The sequence below is a fragment of the Marmota flaviventris genome, chromosome 7, assembly GCF_047511675.1.
Source record: "Marmota flaviventris isolate mMarFla1 chromosome 7, mMarFla1.hap1, whole genome shotgun sequence".
NCBI lineage: Eukaryota > Metazoa > Chordata > Mammalia > Rodentia > Sciuridae > Marmota > Marmota flaviventris.
Window position 1 is genome coordinate 119,816,494 of NC_092504.1, and position 21,907 is coordinate 119,838,400.

A 21,907-nucleotide genomic window follows, 5' to 3' on the forward strand; every position below is an offset into this window, starting at 1 on the left:
ATGCCTCGCACCGAGAAATTAAAGAGTTTCCTTCCCTCACCTATCAATTCTCACTCGAATATGACCAATCCATCAAGTCTGAAAATCTGTTATTTAAGGAATGTGACCAGATCTCTGGGACAGAGCAGGAGGGCTCAGAAAATAGACCAGGTTTGGCCTTTGGCGGCCTGCCTCCTTGGAAATGGCTAAGGAAGGAGACGAACGTTCCCTTGACTCCTAATGAGCTCAGTGATTACATACCAGAAACATGAATTATCTCTCGTCTCAAGTTCAGGAATATTCTCCCTGGCCCAAACCAAGGCTGTGGGAGAGCTGGGGAGGACTGGCCTTTCCTCATACCTGGTGGATAACGCCGGTGCCCTTCAGCTTTGAACTTGGATTATTTGAGAGACATTCCTCAGACCCAACTTCCACCTAAGCACTGAGGTGTCCAACCCAAATTTGCCAGACTCCTCTGTCAAGATGAGACCATCCTGACCTCGGGAGGCCCAAGAGCCCAGCTCCAGCCCAAATGAAGGAGCTGTGTTTGGGAAGGGGCGTGACAGGGGCAAACGAGTGGCTCTGTACCAGATAGGCCTTTTTCTTCCCCTCAACCATGTGGCACTGGAGAGACTTCACTTCCCACGGCTGTCTTTGAGGACAAGGCCTTATATCATAAGATAGCACCAAAGACCTCTGCCAAGATGAGGCAAGGTCACACATGCCAACCCCCCTCCAGAGAAAAATCTCCCCACCCCATCTAATGACACATACGATCCCCCCAGGCACCTCTGACACCCACAGGAACAGCCTCATTACAGGCTACTTGCCTGGGAGCCAAAAGCCCCAAGTCCCAGCTCCTGCCTGTGCCAAGACTTGACCTTACTTATTACATAAATCATCAGTATCCATCTCTTAGGCCATGAGTGGCTCAGGTGAGAGAGGATAAAACACTCCACAAACAGAAGGCTTTGTGATTACCAACAAACACTGACGCATTTCCAAGAGCCAGGCTTTCAGTTTGTAGAAAACAGTGGAGTCTATCCCTGGCCCACTCTGTTATAGACTCTTGCTTAAAATGCCTCTTGATGCTGAACCTTCGTGCCTCCTACTGGACTTCAGGCTGACCATCCAGGGAGATTGAAGGAAGTCTGCATCCTTTCCACAGAATAGAACTGAAGATGGAACTCAGGAGTGCTCTACCATGGAGCTACACCTCCAGCGCATCTGACTTTCTATTTAAAGACAGGTCTCATCAAATTGCCTAAGTTGATCTCAAACTTGCAATCCTCCTGCCTTAGCCTCCTGAGTCACTGAGACTACAAGAGTGCGTCAGCATGCCTGGCTCAGAAAAGTTCTTTATGTGGCAAGAGGGCATGGAATGATGTGCCTCAAATTTTCTCTAATACCTTGCAGATTTTTCCACCATGGCTGCCGGGGATTCTGCCCCCTCACCAATCCTGCTGCCCTCTTTTGGATGACTGGCGCCTTATTTGCGCCTCATACACCAAGGCCCCAGAACAGAACTTGTACACCAGGAGGGCTCAGCTCCTACCACCAGATCTGCACAAGTGCTCATGATGCGGTTTAAGATGAAGCACTTTTGCTGACTCCCAGTGAACCAGGGATCATTCCAACTCTCCACTCCCAGACCTTCAGGATGAAGCAGTGTAGCAGGGCAACACCTTGCTAATTATGTAACAGAACTGGCACATTCCGCTTGGTTAAATATACTCTGAAAATGAACTTTACCTGTTTCTTTTAAATTTTTAATGCAATACTAGAAAACGGTAACACGTGCCACTTGTGTTATGTTCCATGGGACAGTGACTGCTCTAGGGCTTTCTCCAAGAGAACAGTAACCAGCACTTCTGTTTCAGTACAGCTAGTCTTTCCTGAACTATCCTATCCCCCAATTCACATTTCTCCATTTGAGCCGTGGCAATATTCTGGGGGGTTTTGCCAAATGCATTCAATCCATATATTCCTTATATTTCTGTCATGGCAGCCTTTTTGAAAAGAGATGGAGATTGGAGGAGACAGAATGAGAGAATAAGACACTTGCCCAATTGCTGAGCCCAGCAGGCACCCACTGATGGCTTCGGCAGGTCACCATTTCCCTTTTGAGACACCCACTCCAAGGTCAGTTTCTGTATTTGATTTGGATTCTACAAAGTCAGACCTTTAATGTTTGCTCAACAAATGGCCAAGTGAACAATCTGCTTCTGGTGGCAGAACTGTTATGCAGGACCACTACTTAAATGACCCCTCACCTCCAGGCCTTGCTGCCTCTGGGTAAACAGGATGCCCCCAAACATCATGGGATTGATGCATTGTGGCTCTGGCTCTTGCCAATTCTGTGACCTTGGTCATGTTCCTCTGCTCCTTTATCACTTCATCCTTCTCTAGGTTTTTAAGGAATCAGCTACTTAAGGATGCTGGGTGGTGCTGCTGCGTCTGGTTTGTGCCACTTCCTGTCTGCATCCCCTCCTAGCAGGGGGTTGGCGCTGCACAAGAAGGGTCCCTCTTCCTGATACCAGGGGCTGGTGCTGCCCTGGCTGTCCTTTAGCAAATGTTGGTGAGCCTGGCAGCTTGAGGGAGGGTGCAACTCTTGGGCTCTGAGCAGGGTGGGGGCCTGCTCCCTCTACATTAGCTCTTCCCCAGCATGAATAAAAACACTCTCTGTGGAAAGCTATGAAAAAAGGTGCTCTTTAACCAGTCAGTGAGAAGACACAGGCAGAATGTTCTAGAACCATGCCTTATTAATCTGAAACTGCCTTCCTCCTGAAGTTTTTCCCTGCTATAGCTGTGAGCCTGGGAAACCCACCTGCACTTTATGACCAGCATCTTGACCTGGAATGCCCAGAAATGATCATGCCACCTGGCCTATCAGCTCAGGTCATTTCTTCAGCAACTGGAACCAAGATGCAGAGCCAGGAGGAGGATTTCAAGCCCTGGGGTTGTAAAGCCTCTAGAAGCTGGGGGCAGAGGCAGGACCAAGGTCACTGGAGCAACAGGTGAGCAGACCTTCTGAGGGTACAGAAACCTGAGCCTTGCAGATGGCATTGCAGCTTTCGAGGCACCGAATGCAGCCCAGACAGTGGCCAGCACAGCCTGAGAGGGAGATGGGAGCCACACACAGAGTGGCTACCCTGCTCCACTCCCCCCATGAAGCATGACCTTCCTGCTACAGATTCGATTCCTGTACTGCGAACAGATGGCCTGTTTTTCTGGGAGCACCTGTGCTCACACAAACCAGCCAAGGGACATCTCCTCACCTTCTTCCCAAGCTTCCCTCTCCACCTGGTGATCAGACACTGGCGCCCGTGGAGGCCTCATCCAAGAGGGGTGCTTGGTTCTTACGTCCTTCCCAAGACACAGAAACCTCTGCCATCCTTGATGGCTTTTTCTGAAGAGGGAAGTATTTATTGCAGGGCAGGGACACTTGTAAGAAGGCAAAAAAGTCTAACAATGAGAATAAACTACACACCCCTCACCCCAGCTTAGAAGATGAACAGGTAAAACAAATACACGGGTTATGTACAATCATTAAAAAGAGCAGAGTGGTGGAAAAGGAGGAAAAACTGCCAGCAGCCTTCCAGAAGGTTCATATAGGATGTGGAGGAGCACCTTCCCACCCAGTCCTGGCTGTGCCTCAGGTGAGTGCCTCTGCTGTGGTTCCTGGCCGGCTCCTGATGAAAAAAGCTGATGAGAGGACACGTGGGGTGACTCTGGACCCCAGGTTTGCTGTGCTCCGCTCGGGGCTGGCTTGCTGAGGAGAGTGGACGACGTTGCCCACAGGTGCCCGGCCTGCTCCCAAAGACGAAGGCCATCTCATTCACATTTCCTAACACACCAGGGAGAAGTTGGGCAAAACCATGTCCCCTCAAGGGAAGATGTGACTTTCTGGGGTCCGTGTACGAATAAATAGCCCACCTGGTCTCAGGTGACCCAACGCTTCAAGCCGAACGGTCCGGTTGCTTCCTCGGGTACCTGAACGTCCTTCGCAAAGTCTAGAATTAGTGGCCAATGACCAGATTGTCCTCGTAGGTGTTCATTGCTTCTATCAGGAAGCCAATCCCCACCAGCCCCCCTCAGATAAGTATCATGTCACCTCTCACAAGACCATCAGGAAGAGACAAATGCAGGTCTGTGTCTTTTCTATGAAAAAGGGAGCACAGCACGCCAAGTGTCCTTGAAGAAGAGATCTCAAGGGGCTTGGTCATCCAAGTCCCCAAGTGCCTGAGATCCGCTGCATTCTGCCCGTGAAGCGGCGAGGTGCCCACCGCACCAAAACATGGACATTTCAACCCAGTCCCTCGGATGCCTTTTCGGGGCTGACATAGTCCACTCTGACAGAGTCCAGAGTGCAGGGCAAGGCCAAGCCCTGCACTGGCTGCAGCACGCCTGGCTCCTGGTCCCCAGGCAGCCCACGGAAGGTGCCAACAAACTTGGAGCAGTCAGAAGAGAGAGGCTCCCTCGGGGCAGGGCACAGCAAGGCTGGGCAGGAGCGGAGCCTTCCTGGCTTAGGACCCTCTGCAGGGGGCTCAGTCTCGGTGGCGACGCCAAGTTCCTACCCGCTCCCCGCCTGTGGCAGCGGCAGGAGAGGGGGATGAGGGAGATTCCGGAGGGGCAGGGGCCAGGGCTGCCACAGGGGGCTCCTCGGCTGAGGGCGCGGCGGGCGGGTGCTCGGCGACAGGCCTGCTGCTGTCCTGACGGTGCTTGCTGCAGAAGATCTGCCCCTCCTTATCTAGAGCCGTGTTCTGGGGAGAAACGCAGAGACCACGTTACCCTGGCCCAGGCTCAGCTGCCACAGTCAGAGCACGACAGCATGCAGGGGGCCCAGGAGGAGAAGAGGAGAAGTAACCCAGTCTACCAGAGCCTAAAGAAGCGATGGTTTGGGGACACCCCCCCCTCCCCAAGCCACTGCCAATGGCTTCTGGCCCTCCCACAACCCAGGCTGGTGGCCCAGGGAAAAGGCCACTCTGGTGCCATCCGGGTGCCCTGTGGTGGCACCTCTGTTCTGAGCCACACCCAAGTCCTGAGCATCACTGCTCAGGAGATTCCTGGGACACTCAGCAAACCCTCTAAGGCCAGTCAGTCTTTGATGGATTACTTGTCTCAAGAAACTTCTCAAATGTCATAAATACTGCCCTATGACCCAAATGGCTGTGTCATCTCTAACAGGCCTGGAAATGTGATGGAGCAATCTCCTCCATATCTCCACACCTGCTCCTCTCCTCCACTAAGGGGGACTCTTCATCTTGTCACACCTCAGCGTTTCTAACCTGCCTCAATGCAGGAGCAGAGACCCAGCCACGGAATGGCATGGAGTCACTCTGCCCTCTGACCCCTCACTGGGACCCACCGTCCTCATCCCTTCATCCCCCGACTCAGTTCCAGTACTTCTTGCCTGCTTGTCTAGGGACGGCCATCAACCTGCCACCTCGGATTTTCCAAATGTGAGGGAGATGGCAGTTCTCAGGTGCCTTTAGCTAAAGGGGACAGTGATCCAGAGGCAGTTTATCACCTCGTGACTCGGACTCAACAGTTGGCCTTTCCAGAGCCCCGCAGCCACCTCCCGGGCCTCGGTGGAGCAGCACTAGCTTCCCCAGGACAGTCCCAGGACAGTCCCAGGACAGTCCCAGGACCGGGGAGCGGCGCGGGGCAAAGCCCAGGGGAAACCTGCTTCCAGCCCCCGAATTGGAGGCCAGGCCTCCCCCAAACCCGAAAACAGGCAGCAAACGCTGATTTTTTTCTACCATTAAGCACAGCACATTCCCGGGTGAAGAAAGCCACCCTACACTGTCCCGTTACTTCTCCTTTCCTCCTCCCGGGGCAGCACGTGAGCGGGGCAGCGGTGGCGGTGCGGTTAGTACGTACCGTGGCCCGGGACCTAGGCAGGGGGAGCAAGGCGGCGGCGGGAGCGCGAGAGAAGGGAGGAGAGAAGCGGGGACAGAAACCAGACTTACTTTCAACAGAAGCAACACGGTGGACAGTTTTGTCTACCTTAAACTAAGGAAGCAACCCCAGATGTCCCCCAGGGGCCCCCGGAAGGCGGCCACCCCACCCCCGCGGAGGAGGCGCTCCATGGGCGGGGCCTTTCTCCAGCCCCGGGCCCCTGCAGGCAGCAGGGTCCTTGTCATTCCCTTCTCTGCCACGAGATGGCCGCTGCTCATCTGAGGCTGGGATGAGACCCGGGATGAACAAAGAAGCCACCCCGCAGAATGCACTGTCCTTCCTTAAGCAGGCTGAGGACTAGTCACGAGGAAATGGACGTATACGCCCCAAACACAGTCCTCCCTGAAACCAGAGCCCTGTCCCATGTAATTATCTTCGCTTATCCAAAGGCTACCTGGCATCAGACCATCCTATTGATAAAAATTCAGCTTTGGAAATGTAGTTGGAGAAACACAAAAACCCTCACAAAAACACTGGTAAGATCCCTGTCGTGCCCTAAAGGACGCTCTTGCCCCTGAGGGAAAACAGCAGAACTACTGGAATCCTCCCTCGCACTCGCCAGCTTCTGATCAGGGAAGGATCAGGTAAGGCGGGCAGAGTGCAGAGCTGAGAAGTTTTCACGTAGTTTCCAGGGGTGTGCTCGGCTGGCAGGGAGGATGTCAGGAAGCACCTCATTAGGAGGAAGCTAAGGGCTGCCTGGGAGCACAGAGTCTGAGAAGCATGCGCGTGGAAGAGGGCCGAGAATTAGGAGCTGCTCTGAGGAAGCACAGCACATTGAATACCAGCATTCTGCTTCGGGATTTCCCACAGTCTCAACTGGGTAAAGGAGGAAACTCTGAGGTGCCTCTCAAACTGTCAAATCAAACTGTCAAATAAAATGCAGACAACAGCATCAGCTTTACTTCTTTCAGGTTTATTCACCAATTCCTATCCTAAAATCTTCTCAGTGGAGCCTCAGGCATCAACCCTGGGGGGATGGAGGGTCAGAAAACATTGGAGTGATGGGGCAGGAGGGTCCCGTCTGTAGTTGCACAAGAGCCATACACCCCATTTCTACCGTCATCTGTGTCTGCAAGAAACTATATTAGCTCATATATCCCAGTAATGAGGACATATGCATGCCAGGGAAAATCATTTTGTGGTTACTTTTTGACATAAAATGTGTTTAAAACTGCTCAGACGTGTGGTAATGGTGATGAAGATGAAGGCACAGAGCATCACACACGTCCCCCATACAACCATGCCCCAGGTCAGGTCCAGACTGGGCGAGGAAGACCAGGAGGCCTCCTCTTCCTGCCACTTTTGGGAATAAGCCAAAATTCACAGGCTGACTTTGGGCCACTGAGAATGGGTACTGCCAGGGACAAGCTTCATGGATCTCTCCTGTAGGTACTGAATGTGACAGTGCCATTCAGCAGTTCCTCAGAGCTGACAACCTGCAGAGTTGTGTGGGGAACACGGGGTTAGACAGGACCCTGCCAAAAAGCACAGAATGACCAGAGAGCATGCATGTCAACATGCAGCTTCCACAGTCACCACTGGAATTACAAATAAAGGGGTGGTGCATTCACACAAGCTTCTCTAGAGCTGAGAAGATTGATGTTTGACTGTTGAACTTCATCAGCAAACGGACAACCACCTTTGGTGAACCACATATAGGTTCTGTTTGCATCCTTATCCAGAACACAGGCTGCTCTGGGCCATAAGGTAGAGCAGCCAATCATCCCAGAACCTAACTGACTCCTACTGGGCCCCTGAGTTGAAAGGTGACCCAGCAGATGATCACCTGATCACCGAGTGAATTCTGGGCACAGGGCTGTAGAGATTCTTCCTTCTAAATTATAAGGCTAATAACATAGTTATGTTGATGCCAATGAATCTCTCTTAAGGTTTTTTCATTGCATGCCGACTATGCCAATTTTTTTTTTTTTTTCAGTGCTGGGGAGGGACCCAGGTCCTCTCACTTCTAAACATGTGCCCTTCCACCGAACTGCATCCTTAGCCTGTGCACGCCAATTTTTAACATTTTTCTAAACTTTCCCAGAAGTAGCCTTATGACGTGAGCAGTGGCAAGGCTGCATGCTACTTATCCCACCCCTGATGCCAGCTCTCATGAGGGAGCCATGTGAAAAGCCTTTACACTGTCGGCTCAGTCGAGATGGCTCTTTCCAAAGCGTTTAAGTTGTAATTCTGTGACTGATCGACTCGGGTTTTCCAGGCTTTTGGCAAAATACTGTTAAAACTGCTAGGGGAAAAAACCGCAACTGCAGAGGCCGCCTGCATCTCTGGCATGGAGCACTCTAAAGTCCTGCAAGTTGTCACAAGGCCCACGCTTTGTCTGGGGAAGGAGGGGACAGCACACTTCCCAGGGAAGCAGGGGGAACTGTGGGGACATACAGGGCCCCCAAGTGAAGGCAGCCTCCCCCGGGGAGAGGAGAGTGACAGGCCAGCAGGTGTTGGGACTGTGGTGGAGGACCTCAACCAGGACAGCAGAGCAGTTCCCATTCACAAGGGTGCATTGCACATATGTGCACACACGTGTGCTCACGTGTGTGTGTACTCTGCATCTTCCTACATCAAGTTCCTAGACTATAAGCTGCCGCGAGAAGCCACAGTCTTCCCTCCAGAGGGGAAGGAAACCAACAGAACCTTTCCCAGGGGACAGGGGCCGCCCCTGAGGCTGGACAGCTGGTAGTGGGTGTACTGACCTCACTCAGTGTCTTCTGCCGTTACTTTCCTTTGGCTTCCCTTATCTTAATGTTACTTTTCACTTTTGTTTGTTGTATTTATTTATTTAGGTAAGCTTCCTTTAAAAACCTCTGGAAGCTGGGTGCAGTGGCACACGCCTGTAATCCCAGCTACTCCACAGGGGGATCACAAGTTCCAGGTCCATCTCAGCAATTTAGTGAGAACCCGTCTCAAATAAAATGGGCAAAGGATGAAGCTCAGTGGTACAGCACCCCTGAGTTCAGTCCCCAGTATTGAAAAAAAAAAAAAAAAAAGTGGAAAAAAAACCAACACAGTGATTCTTGTTACTTTGTAACATTTTACTAACCATGAAAAAAAAATTTTTAAATGTTGTTCTGTAATTTCAAAAGCTCCCAAACTGTCTTTTACAAAACACAATTTTTAAAAAATCAAATTTGTCTACCTTTGACTCTTTTATCCCATAGAATAATCTATGTGTGAATCCTAGAGTAGGCCTTTGCTCACAATGCACACCCCATTGGGGCTGGAAATTTCTCTCTAAACAAGACAGGGAGACAAGGTGGAGGCTGCTGCCCAGGAGCTCCTGGCACCTGGACCCGTCAGTCTGGCTTCCTTGGCACCTGCAGGCACCACCCCCAGTGCCCAAGGCCTGGGAAGTTGAGTGCCCTCCATGTGTAAGCCCATCCTCACGTGAACATAGGAACGTGGAAGGCACCGACTTCCCAGCGAGCTGAGCTCTTGGCTCAGAGGACTCGAGGCCAGCTCAGCAGTCAGGCCAGATGCCATGGCTCCCTGTGGCAGATTCTGTGCCCCACTTACCATGATGACAGAAACCCCGGTGGTAGTGCTGCTCTGTTTGGGAAGCGCGTTATTAAAGTGCTGCTTTAGTTTACCTGTGACCTCAGCGTGCATGTTGTTCTCCTGGGAAGTGTCATCCTGCAGAAAAGAAAAGAATCACAAACAGTGGTCTCTGATCCTCACATGGAAGCCGTCTTTCCTGTAGCAGTTACCACCCAACCAACCTCCTCTTCCTTAAATAGGCCCATCCTAGCCACAGGAGTAAGGGAACTGTATCTTTCAAAAATTATTATTGGGGGCTGGGGTTGTAACCCAGTGGTAGAACACTTGCCTAGCATCCACGAGGCAATGGCTCGATCCTCAGCAACACACACACAATTATTGTTATGACTCCGAAATGTCATGCACTCAGAAAGACCCTAGACCATTCACTCCACTCCTGAGAACTAGAAAAGACCAAGGAGCCAGCACAGGTCTCCAATGCACAAGGAGGACAATCATTAGGCTTCCGAGACCCTCTTTCAAGGCACATAATTTAGCTTGATCCCTCCTATGGCAACATGGAAAACAATTCAATTTATCATTTTCATCAAGAATTCATGCCTGGCATGTGAATAGCTTCAGCTGCTCAGAAGGCTGAGCCAGGAGAATCTTTTGAGCCCAAAAGCTTGAAGCCAACCTTTTTTAAAAAAAAAAGAAAGAAAGAAAAAAAAAGACAGTGGGAGGTTAGGAGCACGTGATCAGCATGCGTGAGGCCCTGGATTCAATCTCCAGCAACAAAACAACCAAAAGAAATTCATTTAATTATTCATCTTTATTGCTCACAAAAGATGTGGCATCTCAGCTACTTGGTTCAAGAGCCATGTCACTTAGTCCAGGAGAGCAGCCAGCAGGGTAGTAGAAGGAGGGCCCAGGGAGCCCCCAAGTCAACAAGAGCCCTTGGCTGTACATGAACTCTCTGGAGACTCCTACATTTACAATTTAGTTTGCTATTTTTACAATAAGCTCAGAGAAAATGCTAGTCTACATCACACACCTCCACCTGCCTCTGGAAGGGACTCAAACTCGCTGTCCCACAAGGGCTCTCCTATGACCATGTGGACACACCGATCACAGTCTGAACATGCTCATCTCTGGGGCAAATCCTGAAAACCCAGAACTACAGGAGGCAAGACCTACAAGGCTTCTGAGAACACTGCCAGCCTCCTCTCTGTGAAGATGAGGAACTGAGGGCCAGAGGTTACCTGCCTAGGTTACTCACAGAGCAGGATCTAAGACTCTGGCACCCTGGTGTCAACTACCTTCTTCCAGAGAGCTCTCTGTATGCTACTTGCTCATTAGGAAAGGCAGGGATTCCAGATGCTGCAGAGCATGCACACACAGTTTTGGTGTACAAAACAGAGCAAGGGGCAGACATCCATTCCCTGGGAAGGTGGGTACTTACTGACACCCAGGGGTGACTCAAGATTTGTCCCGCAGTACACCGAGCTTCAACGTTTACCTGAAGCATTTGACTTATTAATTCCTATAAAAAAAAGAAAGAAGACCACAGAGAAGGAAAAAGGGGAAAATTTTCAGAATATAGAAACCTGAACTTGCACCAAGCGCTCCAGGGAACAGGCCACATAGCTGCTCAGACACTGAATGTGAAAGCCACACTCTTTGTGCCCACTAGGCATTTACCAGAGCCATCCACCTGTGTCACCGGCAGTGCAAGAGAAGGCTTCTCCCAGGCCTCCATGAAATCAAGATGTTCTCCCTAGGAGTTCTGGGTTGTTGTCACTCCACAGGGTCCTGCTGCAGTATTTAGTCCTTTTGCCAATTTAGCAAGACTTGTGAGTTTATTCTTCTATTCTGATAGGCACCCACATAGTTCTTTTTTTTTTTTTTTTTTACTTTTTTTTTTTTGGATATACATAATGGTAGAGTATATTTTGACATTCTACATACATGGAGTATAACTTCCCATTTTTATGGTTGTATATGATGGGGAGTCATACTGGTTGTGTATTCGTATGTGAACATGGGAAAGTTATGCCCAATTCATTCTACTATCATTCCTATTCCCATCCCTTCTCTCTTCCCTTCATTCCCCTTTGTCTAATTCAATGAACTTCTATTGTCCCCTCCCACCCCATATTTATTGTGTGTTATCATCCACATATATCAGAGAGAACATTTGGCCTTTGGTTTTTTGGGATTGGCTTATTTCTCTTAGCATGATACTCTCCAGTTCCATCCGTTTACCAGCAAATGCCATAATCTCATTCTTCTTTCTGGCTAATATTCCATTGTGTATTTATACCACATTTTCTTTATCCATTCATCTGTTGAAGGGCACCTAGATTGGTTCCATAGTTTGACTATTGTGAATTGAGCTGCTATATGTGGCTTTGTCACTGTAGTATTCTGATTTTAAGTCCTTTGGGTATATACTGAGGAGTGGGATAACTGGGTCAAATGGTGGTTCCATTCCAAGTTTTGTGAGGAATCTCCATTCTGCTTTCTGGTGTGGTTGCACCAATTTGCAGTCCCACCAGCAATGTATGAATGAGTGTACCGTTTCTTCCAAATCCTCGCCAACATTTATTGTTAGCTGCCAATACATACTTTGTGAATTAATGAAAGAATGAATGTTTAGAGATTAGAGGAACAAGGTAGGCATGGTGGACCAGGAAGACAGTCAGTTAGGCTTTCAGCATTTGGTTAAGAACTTCAGGGACTTTACCACGGGGTGGTGGACTTAAAGAAGGACCATACATTAAAAATTGAAGAAGTCCTTGACCTACATGCCCCATGTTACAGGTGAGTACCCCATGACATAGTTCAACCCACAGAGTCAGGCCTAGACGGTACCTTGGCTGAATCTGTGATGTTATCCCAGTAGGGCGCTGGAAACTCCAGCTTCCCAGCCAAGATCTGGTCGAAGAGGTCTTCCTGGAGATTGTTCTCACTAAGTGACAAAGAAATGGGAGAAAAGTCAAGTCACCCAACAGTTTTTCAAAGAAATGCTCACGGGAAGTGGAGTCGGTCTCCCTGGCTTGGGCCTTTCATGTCTCAGTGTGTGTCACAACTGCAGTCACAATCTTTCCTTTTAGACAAGGAGACAAAGAGCATTTCTGCAGGCCTGGGAATAAGAGAAACAGACGATAACTTAAGAAATTCACTGAACGAATGCCGAGTTTCTGTTTGGGAAGATGAAAAAGTTCTGGAGATGATGGTAGGGATGGCTGCACAATGAGAGTCCTCTGTGCCACTACCCCATACACTTAAAGATGGTTAAGATGGAGGCCATGTACCTGTCATCCCAGCTGTGAGGGAGGCTGAGGCAGGAGGCTCACTGGAGCCCACAGGTTTAAGATCAGCTTGGGCAACACAAAGAGACCCTGCCTGGATGAGTGGAGTGGGGACAGTTAGAATGTCAAATTCAATCTCATGGAGATTTACCACAATAAAAAAATGACTCAGGAAAAAAAAAAAAAAAAAAACGGAATCTACAAGTGATGGAAATTTTCATTTCAAGAAAAAATGAAAACAAAAACCAGTCCTCACTTCTCTCTCATGGCGGAGTAGAGAAGCAGCAAACCTGAGTCAGATACATGTGACTGTCCTCTTTCTGTTTCTAATAAAACAGCAAAGATCAGTGAAACAGCTGACCTATGGAAAAGTCGAGGGAGCGCAGAATCTGGATCCAACATCCATGACTGAATCAGCTCCCCAACTAAGACCTGACCCTCTCTCAGACCCCAAGGAAGAGCCTCCCCCAGGAGGCACCTGAGATTACACAGACCCAGCAAACCCGCCTTGGCGGCTCCCAGGTGGGCATCCCCCGCGAGCCCCTGTGCAGAGGGTCCCACCCCACAGGTGCACACTATGCACAGTGCTACCTGATGAAGAAATGACACGAGTTTCAGATGAAGGCACCAGGAAATGTGAACACACTAGTGGGAAAGTCTGAGGCTCTTGGCAATTTCTTGGCAGCCACAGTGCTGTGGGCACACAGATGGCTGGAGTGAGGGACAGAGGGAGGGACAAGTCTTTCTCTTTCTGGGACCATTACTGGGCCCCATCAGAAAATTCAGAATGGGTGTCTGGGACCAAGCTCAACGTCCAGGAGTGGAAGCTGTACTTCCGGCAAGTGTGTGGCATTTCCCGGAACTTCTCCACCCAGCCTTCAGGGTTTTGCTCTCAGAGAGGGACAAAGACAAACGCGGTATCCCTAGATGTAGATGGTTTATGGCAGTGTCTAGAGACAAATTCTAGGGCTCTGTGATGATAAGGCAGCCTCGTTTTTGTTCTATTTAAAAAAAGAAGAGTTTGCGAGCTTTGTGAAGACCTGGGCTCTGAACCACACCCAGCCTGATGGACATCTGCGGGTCCACGCAGCCTGGACAAAGGCACGGTGAGAAGGTCAGGCTGGACAGCCAGGCATGGGAGAGACCCTCCCTCTTGCCTGAAGAGAGACCTTCTTCGGGGACACACAGATTTCCTTGTAGGTTGTAGGTTTCTTTCTTTCACTGTTTCATCCCTACGACTACACTCAGCTCAACACCCCTTTCACAATGAGTGAAGAACACACAGAGGGACACAATGAGGTTTTACAGGAGCCTTCAGAAAACCAGAGGACAACAGACCGTGTTAGGAGAAGACAGAAAAAAAATGATCATCTATTTCTGAAATTTTTCCTTCAAGCTCTTCCTCCTTATTCCACTCATCTCACCTTGATTTCCTTGCAATCTCAAATAGCCTATGTTCTGTCAATCTGTTTAGCTTTCTTGTTGTTCATAAGTAACTGGAAGCTGTCAGTAGGACTGTGGCACTTGGAGATTTCACCCAAGTCAACAAACAAAACCCTGGGGCATCTCTGCAACTAGAGCAGGAGGGACCCCAAAGCATGACCCGCAAGAGCTGTAGCACCCACTGGAAGAAGAGAAAACCAAAGATAACCCATCAGCTACTCTGAACCCACACTGGATGTATTGTCACACTCTGCCACCTGGCTGAGATGTTTCTGGCACTTTTTAATTCTAAAACAACACAGCCCTTGGAAGCAGGTGCTGGATGTTGAAAACTGACCAGTAAGAAAAACCTCAAAACAACAAGAGAGTCAGTGCACACCCCTTGTCCAGGGACAAGTCATCCCCGGTCAGACAAGGCAAGGCGGGCCACGACTGACGTCCCAGGGCCTCAGTTAGGGAGTGAAGAGAAACATCAAGAACCTTGTTCTGCCCTACGAATACTTCTTGTCAGTGGCCCTAAGAACAGATTTGCCTAGGCAGCAACGGAAATTTGGAGTGCTCTCAAAAACCAATCTCCTTCCTAGTACAGATGAATCTGAGTGAAAAAAAAGAGTGGAGGAGAACACGTCTTCAAACCAGAGCTAAACCCTAAAACCTCGGAAAAAGAAAGAATGAGAGACTTGGTGGTCAGAGACGCTGAAACTGGAAATTCCAAATAACAATTTCAGCTCAGAAGTTTTCGGTTTAAGTTGCCTTCTGAATGAAGCAAAAAATAAAATATTGATATATTTGTTTAAAGAACTTTTACTTCAGGTACAAATTTATGTAGATAATCTATTTTAAACCATAATCATATATCTTTTGAGTTCCCAATTCCATAACATTCCCTATACTTTTTTATACTATAACGATAGGAAATCTACTTACAACATCTCTGTATGCTGTACAGAGGTTCTGTAACTAGTGTTTAATAGCACAGACTGTTTCGACACAATGATATGAAGGAGGGAAAGCATCTTCTTTAACTTTGGAAGAGGGCTCCCTGGGGCTGTTGGGGTCGGCTTCTGCATAGCAGGGCAGCTTTCAGTGTAGCCAACCGATTCTCATTAGCCAAGGTCACATCTAGATCCCACAAAGAAGCTGCTGCCCACTGGGTAGCCATCCATAAGCACATACTGCTCCATTCGAGTTTCAATTGTTAAAAAGTAAAAAAAAAAAAAAAAAAAAAAGTCTTTAAAAAAAAAAAAAAAGGCAGCAAACCCCCAGACCAAGGACCCACCCAGGCTGCACTGGTGACTATAAACACTAGAGGGAGTCGTGAGCACACATTCCTGTAAACCTGATCCCCAGGGTCCTTCCCTGCGGATCTCCACTTGTCTAGCCTCCAGGGAAATAGCTGCAAAGAGCCCCAGGACCAACTGCTACCAAAATTGGCTCCTCTTCTGCATTAGACTAGTTCTCACTCAATGGGTTGTCACTAAAACCAGCCAGGGCCCAGCATGACTGTAAAAATGGCCAGGAATATGTTGCCCTCGCTCTGACAGACTCACTTTCTTCACTTTCCCCCACATTTACTCCAGAATTAGCTACTAGAATTGATTTGATCAATAGTGACAAGGGTGAGGTGAGCAGAGACTGGGAAAGGGACAGGGAGGTAGAACTCATCTTCTCTCTGGCTGCTTCTGGGAATCCTGCCTCCAACATCATGAGAAGCCAAGGCCAGCCCAGTGGATGATGAAAAGGCATGTGGCCAGGTCATCTCTGTTGTCCCAGCGGACATCCAGCCCACTATCAGGCACATGAGTGAGGCCACGCTAGACCACCACGTCCCACCATGTCAGTACAGAACCACCTAATCAACCCACAGAATTGTTTCACACCCCTAACCGTGGAGTGGTTACTTGGCAAAAGCTAACTACCAGGTGCACTAATCCTATAGCCCATGAAACCCACCTGAGCATGACCTTGAAGGAAGACCATGATGTTGATGGCTAGATGGACAGACTGTCCTCCTATAAAACCCTCTCATACCTCAAGGTCCCACTCCACTGTTCCGTCTTGCTTTCAACATTTTATGATTTCTAGCCCTCAACTAAGCATGTCCTCAAGCTTTAGTCTTCTTGATCAATATTTCTGTGATGAAGGTTTCTAGACCATAAAACTCTCAAAGCAAAGACTGACATCTCTGTGTCAATCTTCTGCTGATGACAAAAAAAAAAATACTGTTTAACTTAGTTAAAACCTTTCAACTTTTCTGTATGCTTGAAAGTTTTCATATTCAAATGAGAGAAAAGATAAACCTATTTTTCTCTTACTGACCCAAGACAACACTATAAACACCAAGACCAAATTCTGGTGTCTCCCCAAAATTCATATGTTGAAACTGATCCCCAATGTGATGGCATAAGGAGGTAGGAGGTGACAGATCACAAAGGCAAAGCCTTCATGAATGGGGTTAGTGTCCTGGTAAAGGATCCTAGAGAGCCCCCCTTTCCTTTCTGCTATGTGAAGGTGCAGGGAGAAAATGGCTATCTATAAACAGAAGGTGTTCCCCCAACAGACACCAAATCTGCTGGTGCCTTCATCTTGGACTTCCTGTCTCCATAACTGGGAAGATTAATTTCCATTGCTTCTAAGCTACCCAAACTGGGGCATTTTGTTACAGCAGCAGGAACAGACTTAAACACACCACAAGTCACAGGGATTAGGCTCTGCCCCCACTTTATTCCCAGCACTTAGAAGAGTGGCTGCCCTACAGCAGTTATTCAACAAATGAATCTAAAATGATTAAAGGGATTAAAATAAAAACAACACTCAAGGAAACAGAAGAAAATCAAATGTGTATTGTGAGATAAACTTTGGCTTCAAAGTCATTCATTTGCTCCAGAGAGAGAAATGACACTGACCAGAAGAGCTGCAGCCAAGCCCCTCACTTTTGCCAGGACCCAGGCTGCTAGGTGAAGGGTGCAAAGCCCTGGACCGTCATCTGTGGCCACCTCCACTCCACCAGGGGAGGCATGTGGTGGTCAGGAGCTCATTCTCAGGCATGCTGATGCCAAAAGTTACTTTTGATTCTACTTCTTAACTGAATAGCATGTGAAGGGCTAAAATAAATATAAAAAGAGAGTGCCTGTTTCTATAAGAACAAAGTTGAAAACTTTGTAAAGATTATACAAAAAGTGAACTGTTTAAGAAAAAACTATCAAATTAAGTAAAAGTGACCATTATTGACAACTGGGGGTAAAAGTCTACCTGGAAGGATTCAGCTACTTCACAAGGAATTTTATGTTGTACTCTTATTTAAAAAGACTGAGAAACTAGAAATCGTAGACCCTGAATTATGGATATACTGTATGAAAGAATGGACACAAGAAACTCAGGACCATACGCAAAGCAGAGGCCTTGCCTCTTATCTGAAGTGTGGTCAGGCTAGGCTGTAGTTAGAGCGGGTACTCGGCATGTATGAAGTCCAACTCCTAAAACAAAACAAAACAAACCAACAAAAAAGGTGTGGTCAATGAATACACATTGGCAGGCTGTAAATTAAGATGGAAAAAGTGAAAGATGCATTTACAATGTTTAACATTTTTATTGGCCAACCAGTTTCTGATCCCAACTGCCAGGAATAAAGCATCCAAGAATGTATAATCCCAATAGAGTCACCCAAAGCACCACTGACCTTCGGAATGGTGGGAATCCACATAGAAGTATGTACGTGATCACACCAGCCGCCCAAATGTCCACCTTCAGGCCATAGCTGGGAAAACAGAGGAAGGAAGGAATATGATACAGCCCCCAAATACCCTCCATGGAGGGAAAAATTGGGGGTCATCAAAGTGTTCATTTCACGTAGAAGAATGAATCAGCCTTTGGTCAAAGTCATCTGTTTCTCTTTCAACCTAACTACAATCTTGGTGACTCTTGTTCAATGATAAACACTGGCTCCAGGGCAAAAGTCCCCGCGTGGGGCTCTTGGCCAGGTAAGCACAAACTCAAGTTCCTGACATCAAAGTCACAGTGCAGGTCAAGCTCTCTCGCTGCCTCACGTTCTCGCCTTCACAGGAAGCACTCAACACACAAGCACAGTTGCCACAAAAATGTACTTTCCCCCCCAGAGTTAAAGCACTAACAACCACCAGGGCTCTTACCCAGTCTCAGCGATGATTTCAGGGGCCACATAAGTGGGCGTGCCACAGACCGTGTACAAAGGGCCTTCCACCACCGTGGCCAGCCCAAAGTCTCCCAGTTTCAAAGACTTGGTTCCATCGGGATATTCACACACCTGCAGCAGAAAGCAGCCTACAGTCAGAAGGTTCCCCCAAAGCAACTTCAAGAGGACCCTTAAAATGAAGCGGAAAAGATAGGTACACTTATCAGTCAACTCAGAAGAATTTACTCCGTGTGATATGAACACCACGAGTTACCTCTGATCTTTGATTCTTCTCTTCAGGGATTTTTCTTGACTGCGTGAAATTTAGAAGACATTGTTTTCCATCTTTGCAGAAAGTAAACTACCCTAGGAACCTAAGGAACCACTGTGCTTGCTCACACGAAAAGGTGGCTGCTTATGTGATGGGCTTGAGGGGCCTGGAAGCCTGGAGGCAGGAAACTGACCTTTATTTGGTACTTACTGTGTGCAAGGCACTGGACAGCCAAAGAAAGGGTGCTTATTAAACCACCAAAGTACTTCAGGAGTCATTAAAGTTTACTCTAGGAAATAAAATTAGGGGTGGGGATGGTAGCCTTGTTTTCTATACAATGATAAAATATAAAATATAAATATCAAAAACTTTTTGTTTGTTTGTTTTGCTTTGCAGTGCTGGGGATGGAACCCAGGACTAAGCAAACACTCTACTACTGAGCTACACCCCTAGCCCCAAATGCAAATATTATATAGGGGAAAACCTTGGAAGTTGGGGGGGGAATGGACTTTGGGATTAGCCTCAACCTGAATCACAGCTCTACTCATCTCCTGGCTGTATGACCTGTGAACAGATCTCTTCACCTCTCTGAGCAGATCTGGGAAGTGCAGAGATACTCAGCCTTTCCTTGTGGAGCTGGTGTGAAGGCATACTGCGGCAAACCACAGATCAGGGTTCAGTAAACACCACCTCCAGTTCCTGGGAGGATTGGCTGACGACATAATTATCACACGGGAAAAGGTTTAAAAACACTGGTGAAGAGGTGAACATATATGCTTCAACTGAAGCATGTCTGCAGTGGTATCAAGAATCTTAACATTGTTCATAACCTTTGACCCAGTAAATCTGCATGTAAAAAATCTAGCCTAAGGGAAAAGGGACAGACCCAAAGGCCCCACACAGGGACGTTAATATCAGAATTTATGTATGATTAGAAACTGGAAGCAACACAAACCTCTAACAGGAAAGTGGTGTTTATAGTGATTTGTATAGTAAAATATTATACAGTTGCTAATAAGCACTTTTCAAATAAATATTATATTAATGATTTTCAATATATTATATGAAATTTTAAAAAATCATATATGAAATACAATGCCCCAAATGTGGACAAGAGGTTGCATTAAGAATTATCTTAATTTTCTCATTTATGCTTTTCAGTAGTTTGCAAAACATTTATAATGACTATGTATATTAGTTCCATAATTAAGAAAAATGATTTTTATATAAAAGCAACTTTTCCTTATGGGATAAAAATCTGAAAGTTACATTCTAAATCAATAGCTTCAGAAGCAAGCACACACACACATATACATGTGTGTCTGTGTGTGTGTATATATGTATATATGTATACACATGCGTACACATATATGCATGTATATATATAAACAGCGTAATTTGGATTTGACTGGATTTGACTGGATTTAAATGTCTGTATCGTGTAGTCTTTTTTAAAAAAAATTTTTTAGTTGTAGATGGACACAATACTTTTATTTATTTGTTTTTATTTTTATGTGGTGTCAGGGGCCAAACCCAGTGCCTCACACATGCTAGGCAAGTTTTCTACCCCTGAGCCACAACCCCAGCCCCCTGTGTAGTCTTTAATTTGCTGATATCATCTGTCTCTTGGGTGCCTACTTTAAAAATAATGAATTTCAGGACTGGGGCTGGGGCTCAGTGGTAGCGTGTTTGCCTGGCATGTGTGAGGCACTGGGTTCAATTCTCAGCACTACATATAAATAAATAAAATAAAGGTTTATCAACAACTAAAATATATATGTGTGTATGTGTGTGTGTTTGTGTGTGTATATAATTTAAAAATAAATAATGAATTTCAGAGAAAAATAATTTCAGAGACCTCATCTACCCCGCCTTTCTCTTTTTGTATATTAAGTATATTTTGTTTGCTTTTGCTCTCATTTTACTATGGGCTGAACCAGATTTTCATCTCAACCACTACTAAATAGAGGAGGAGAAAAGTCTAGAAAATGTTCTTTCCAGACAAGGATGCTAACAATGTCTTCTGTTAGTCTAAAACTTGGTGGTGGCTGATTTATAAGGTCAGCAACAAAAAACATCAAGATCCCAGGGCTCCCCATGCCAAGGGTTCCCCAGGCTTTACAGGTATTTTATAAAGTATGACAGCATAACACCTCCCTTGCCTGCAAAGACTTCATCTGAGTAAGAACAGTTTTTACCTTGGTATTTTCATCACTTCTTCCATGCTTATTATATATACATCTTTATGACTTAAAAGTATCATAGGAGTAGTGGTGAGAATTTTACGTCCAGCTCAGATATTTCTATTTTGAGTCAGCAGAAACATATTCAAAGATATTAATGATTTAGCCTAAAGTCCCAGAGTCTAGGTTCTTACTCATCTCACAGACTTAAGACAACTTTCTATTCATTAGACTTAGACGTAAACATTAACAAGAACAGTCTACTATAATTACAGTTAGGATTTATGATGCATTTACTGAAACCCAGACATTAGAAATTCCCTAAGTAATTTCAGCGATAAGAACCTTATAAGCACAATTTCCTAAATGTCTGTATCGTGAGTCAAAAAAAAAAATCTTACTGATGTCATTGTTATTTTGTTTATACAACTTAAAAACACACTCATTAGGTACCAGTTTTGAAAAATAACGTTTATATTAAACACTCAATTTGGAGATGCCTAGGGGTATTTTAGAGTTGCTGTTGGAATCTCAAAAGTCCCTGAAGCCCCGTTTTTCACATCCCCGTAAAGAATTCAGAGTCAGATGCAGGGGCATAAGTAGGAAGGGATTAAACAGTCTATAGTCGCTGAATTATATCTGGGCAAGTGGCGCTCCATGACCAAACACCAAAAGGGACGTGCCCTGAGGGGCAAACAAGCCTGATTCATCTCTCCCCAATGCTACACACAAAAGAAAATATGTAAAATATGAGTCACTTTCAAATCTTACCTGGAGATTCTCTTCAAAGAAGGAAGAAAAATTAAATATATATTGTATTTATAGCATTCCTTTTAAAAAACTGACTTTAGGGTTGGGGGTGTAGCTCAGTGATAGAGCACCTGCCCAGCACGCCCAAGGCCCTGGCTTCCCTCCCCAGCACTGCCAAAAGAAATAAAGAAAACTGACTTTAGGGCTGGGGGTATAACTTGGTAGTGTAGCACTTGGCTAACATCATGCCTGAAGCCCTGGGTTGCATCCCCAGCACCAAAAAAAAAAAAAGTGAGAAGAAACGAAACTGACAATTGACCTTAATAATGAGGTGAATAAATGAACAGGGACTCCAAAGGCATTTTCA

At 46.8% G+C, this 21,907-nt stretch overlaps 1 protein-coding gene across 9 annotated transcripts in view; it reads right to left on the reverse strand.

Annotated features, from left to right (window-relative positions):
* Nucleotides 1-3,379: 3,379 nt before the first annotated feature.
* Dclk2 (doublecortin like kinase 2) overlaps nucleotides 3,380-21,907 on the reverse strand; it is a 149,545-nt gene continuing 131,017 nt past the window's right edge. For 4 of the 9 annotated variants that reach the window (XM_027926771.2, XM_027926770.3, XM_027926773.2 and 1 more), the window contains 6 exons: nucleotides 18,335-18,468; nucleotides 17,866-17,943; nucleotides 12,304-12,400; nucleotides 10,892-10,972; nucleotides 9,469-9,585; nucleotides 3,380-4,742 (listed from right to left, as the gene is read on the reverse strand). In XM_027926771.2, the coding sequence (XP_027782572.1) occupies nucleotides 4,527-4,742; nucleotides 9,469-9,585; nucleotides 10,892-10,972; nucleotides 12,304-12,400; nucleotides 17,866-17,943; nucleotides 18,335-18,468 (723 nt within the window). In that variant the 3' untranslated portion in view covers nucleotides 3,380-4,526. Of the gene's footprint in view, nucleotides 4,743-5,951; nucleotides 6,806-9,468; nucleotides 9,586-10,891; nucleotides 10,973-12,303; nucleotides 12,401-17,592; nucleotides 17,663-17,865; nucleotides 17,944-18,334; nucleotides 18,469-21,907 lie in introns of those variants that run through there. The other 5 variants (XR_011708027.1, XR_011708025.1, XR_011708026.1 and 2 more) reach the window with 4 other exon arrangements.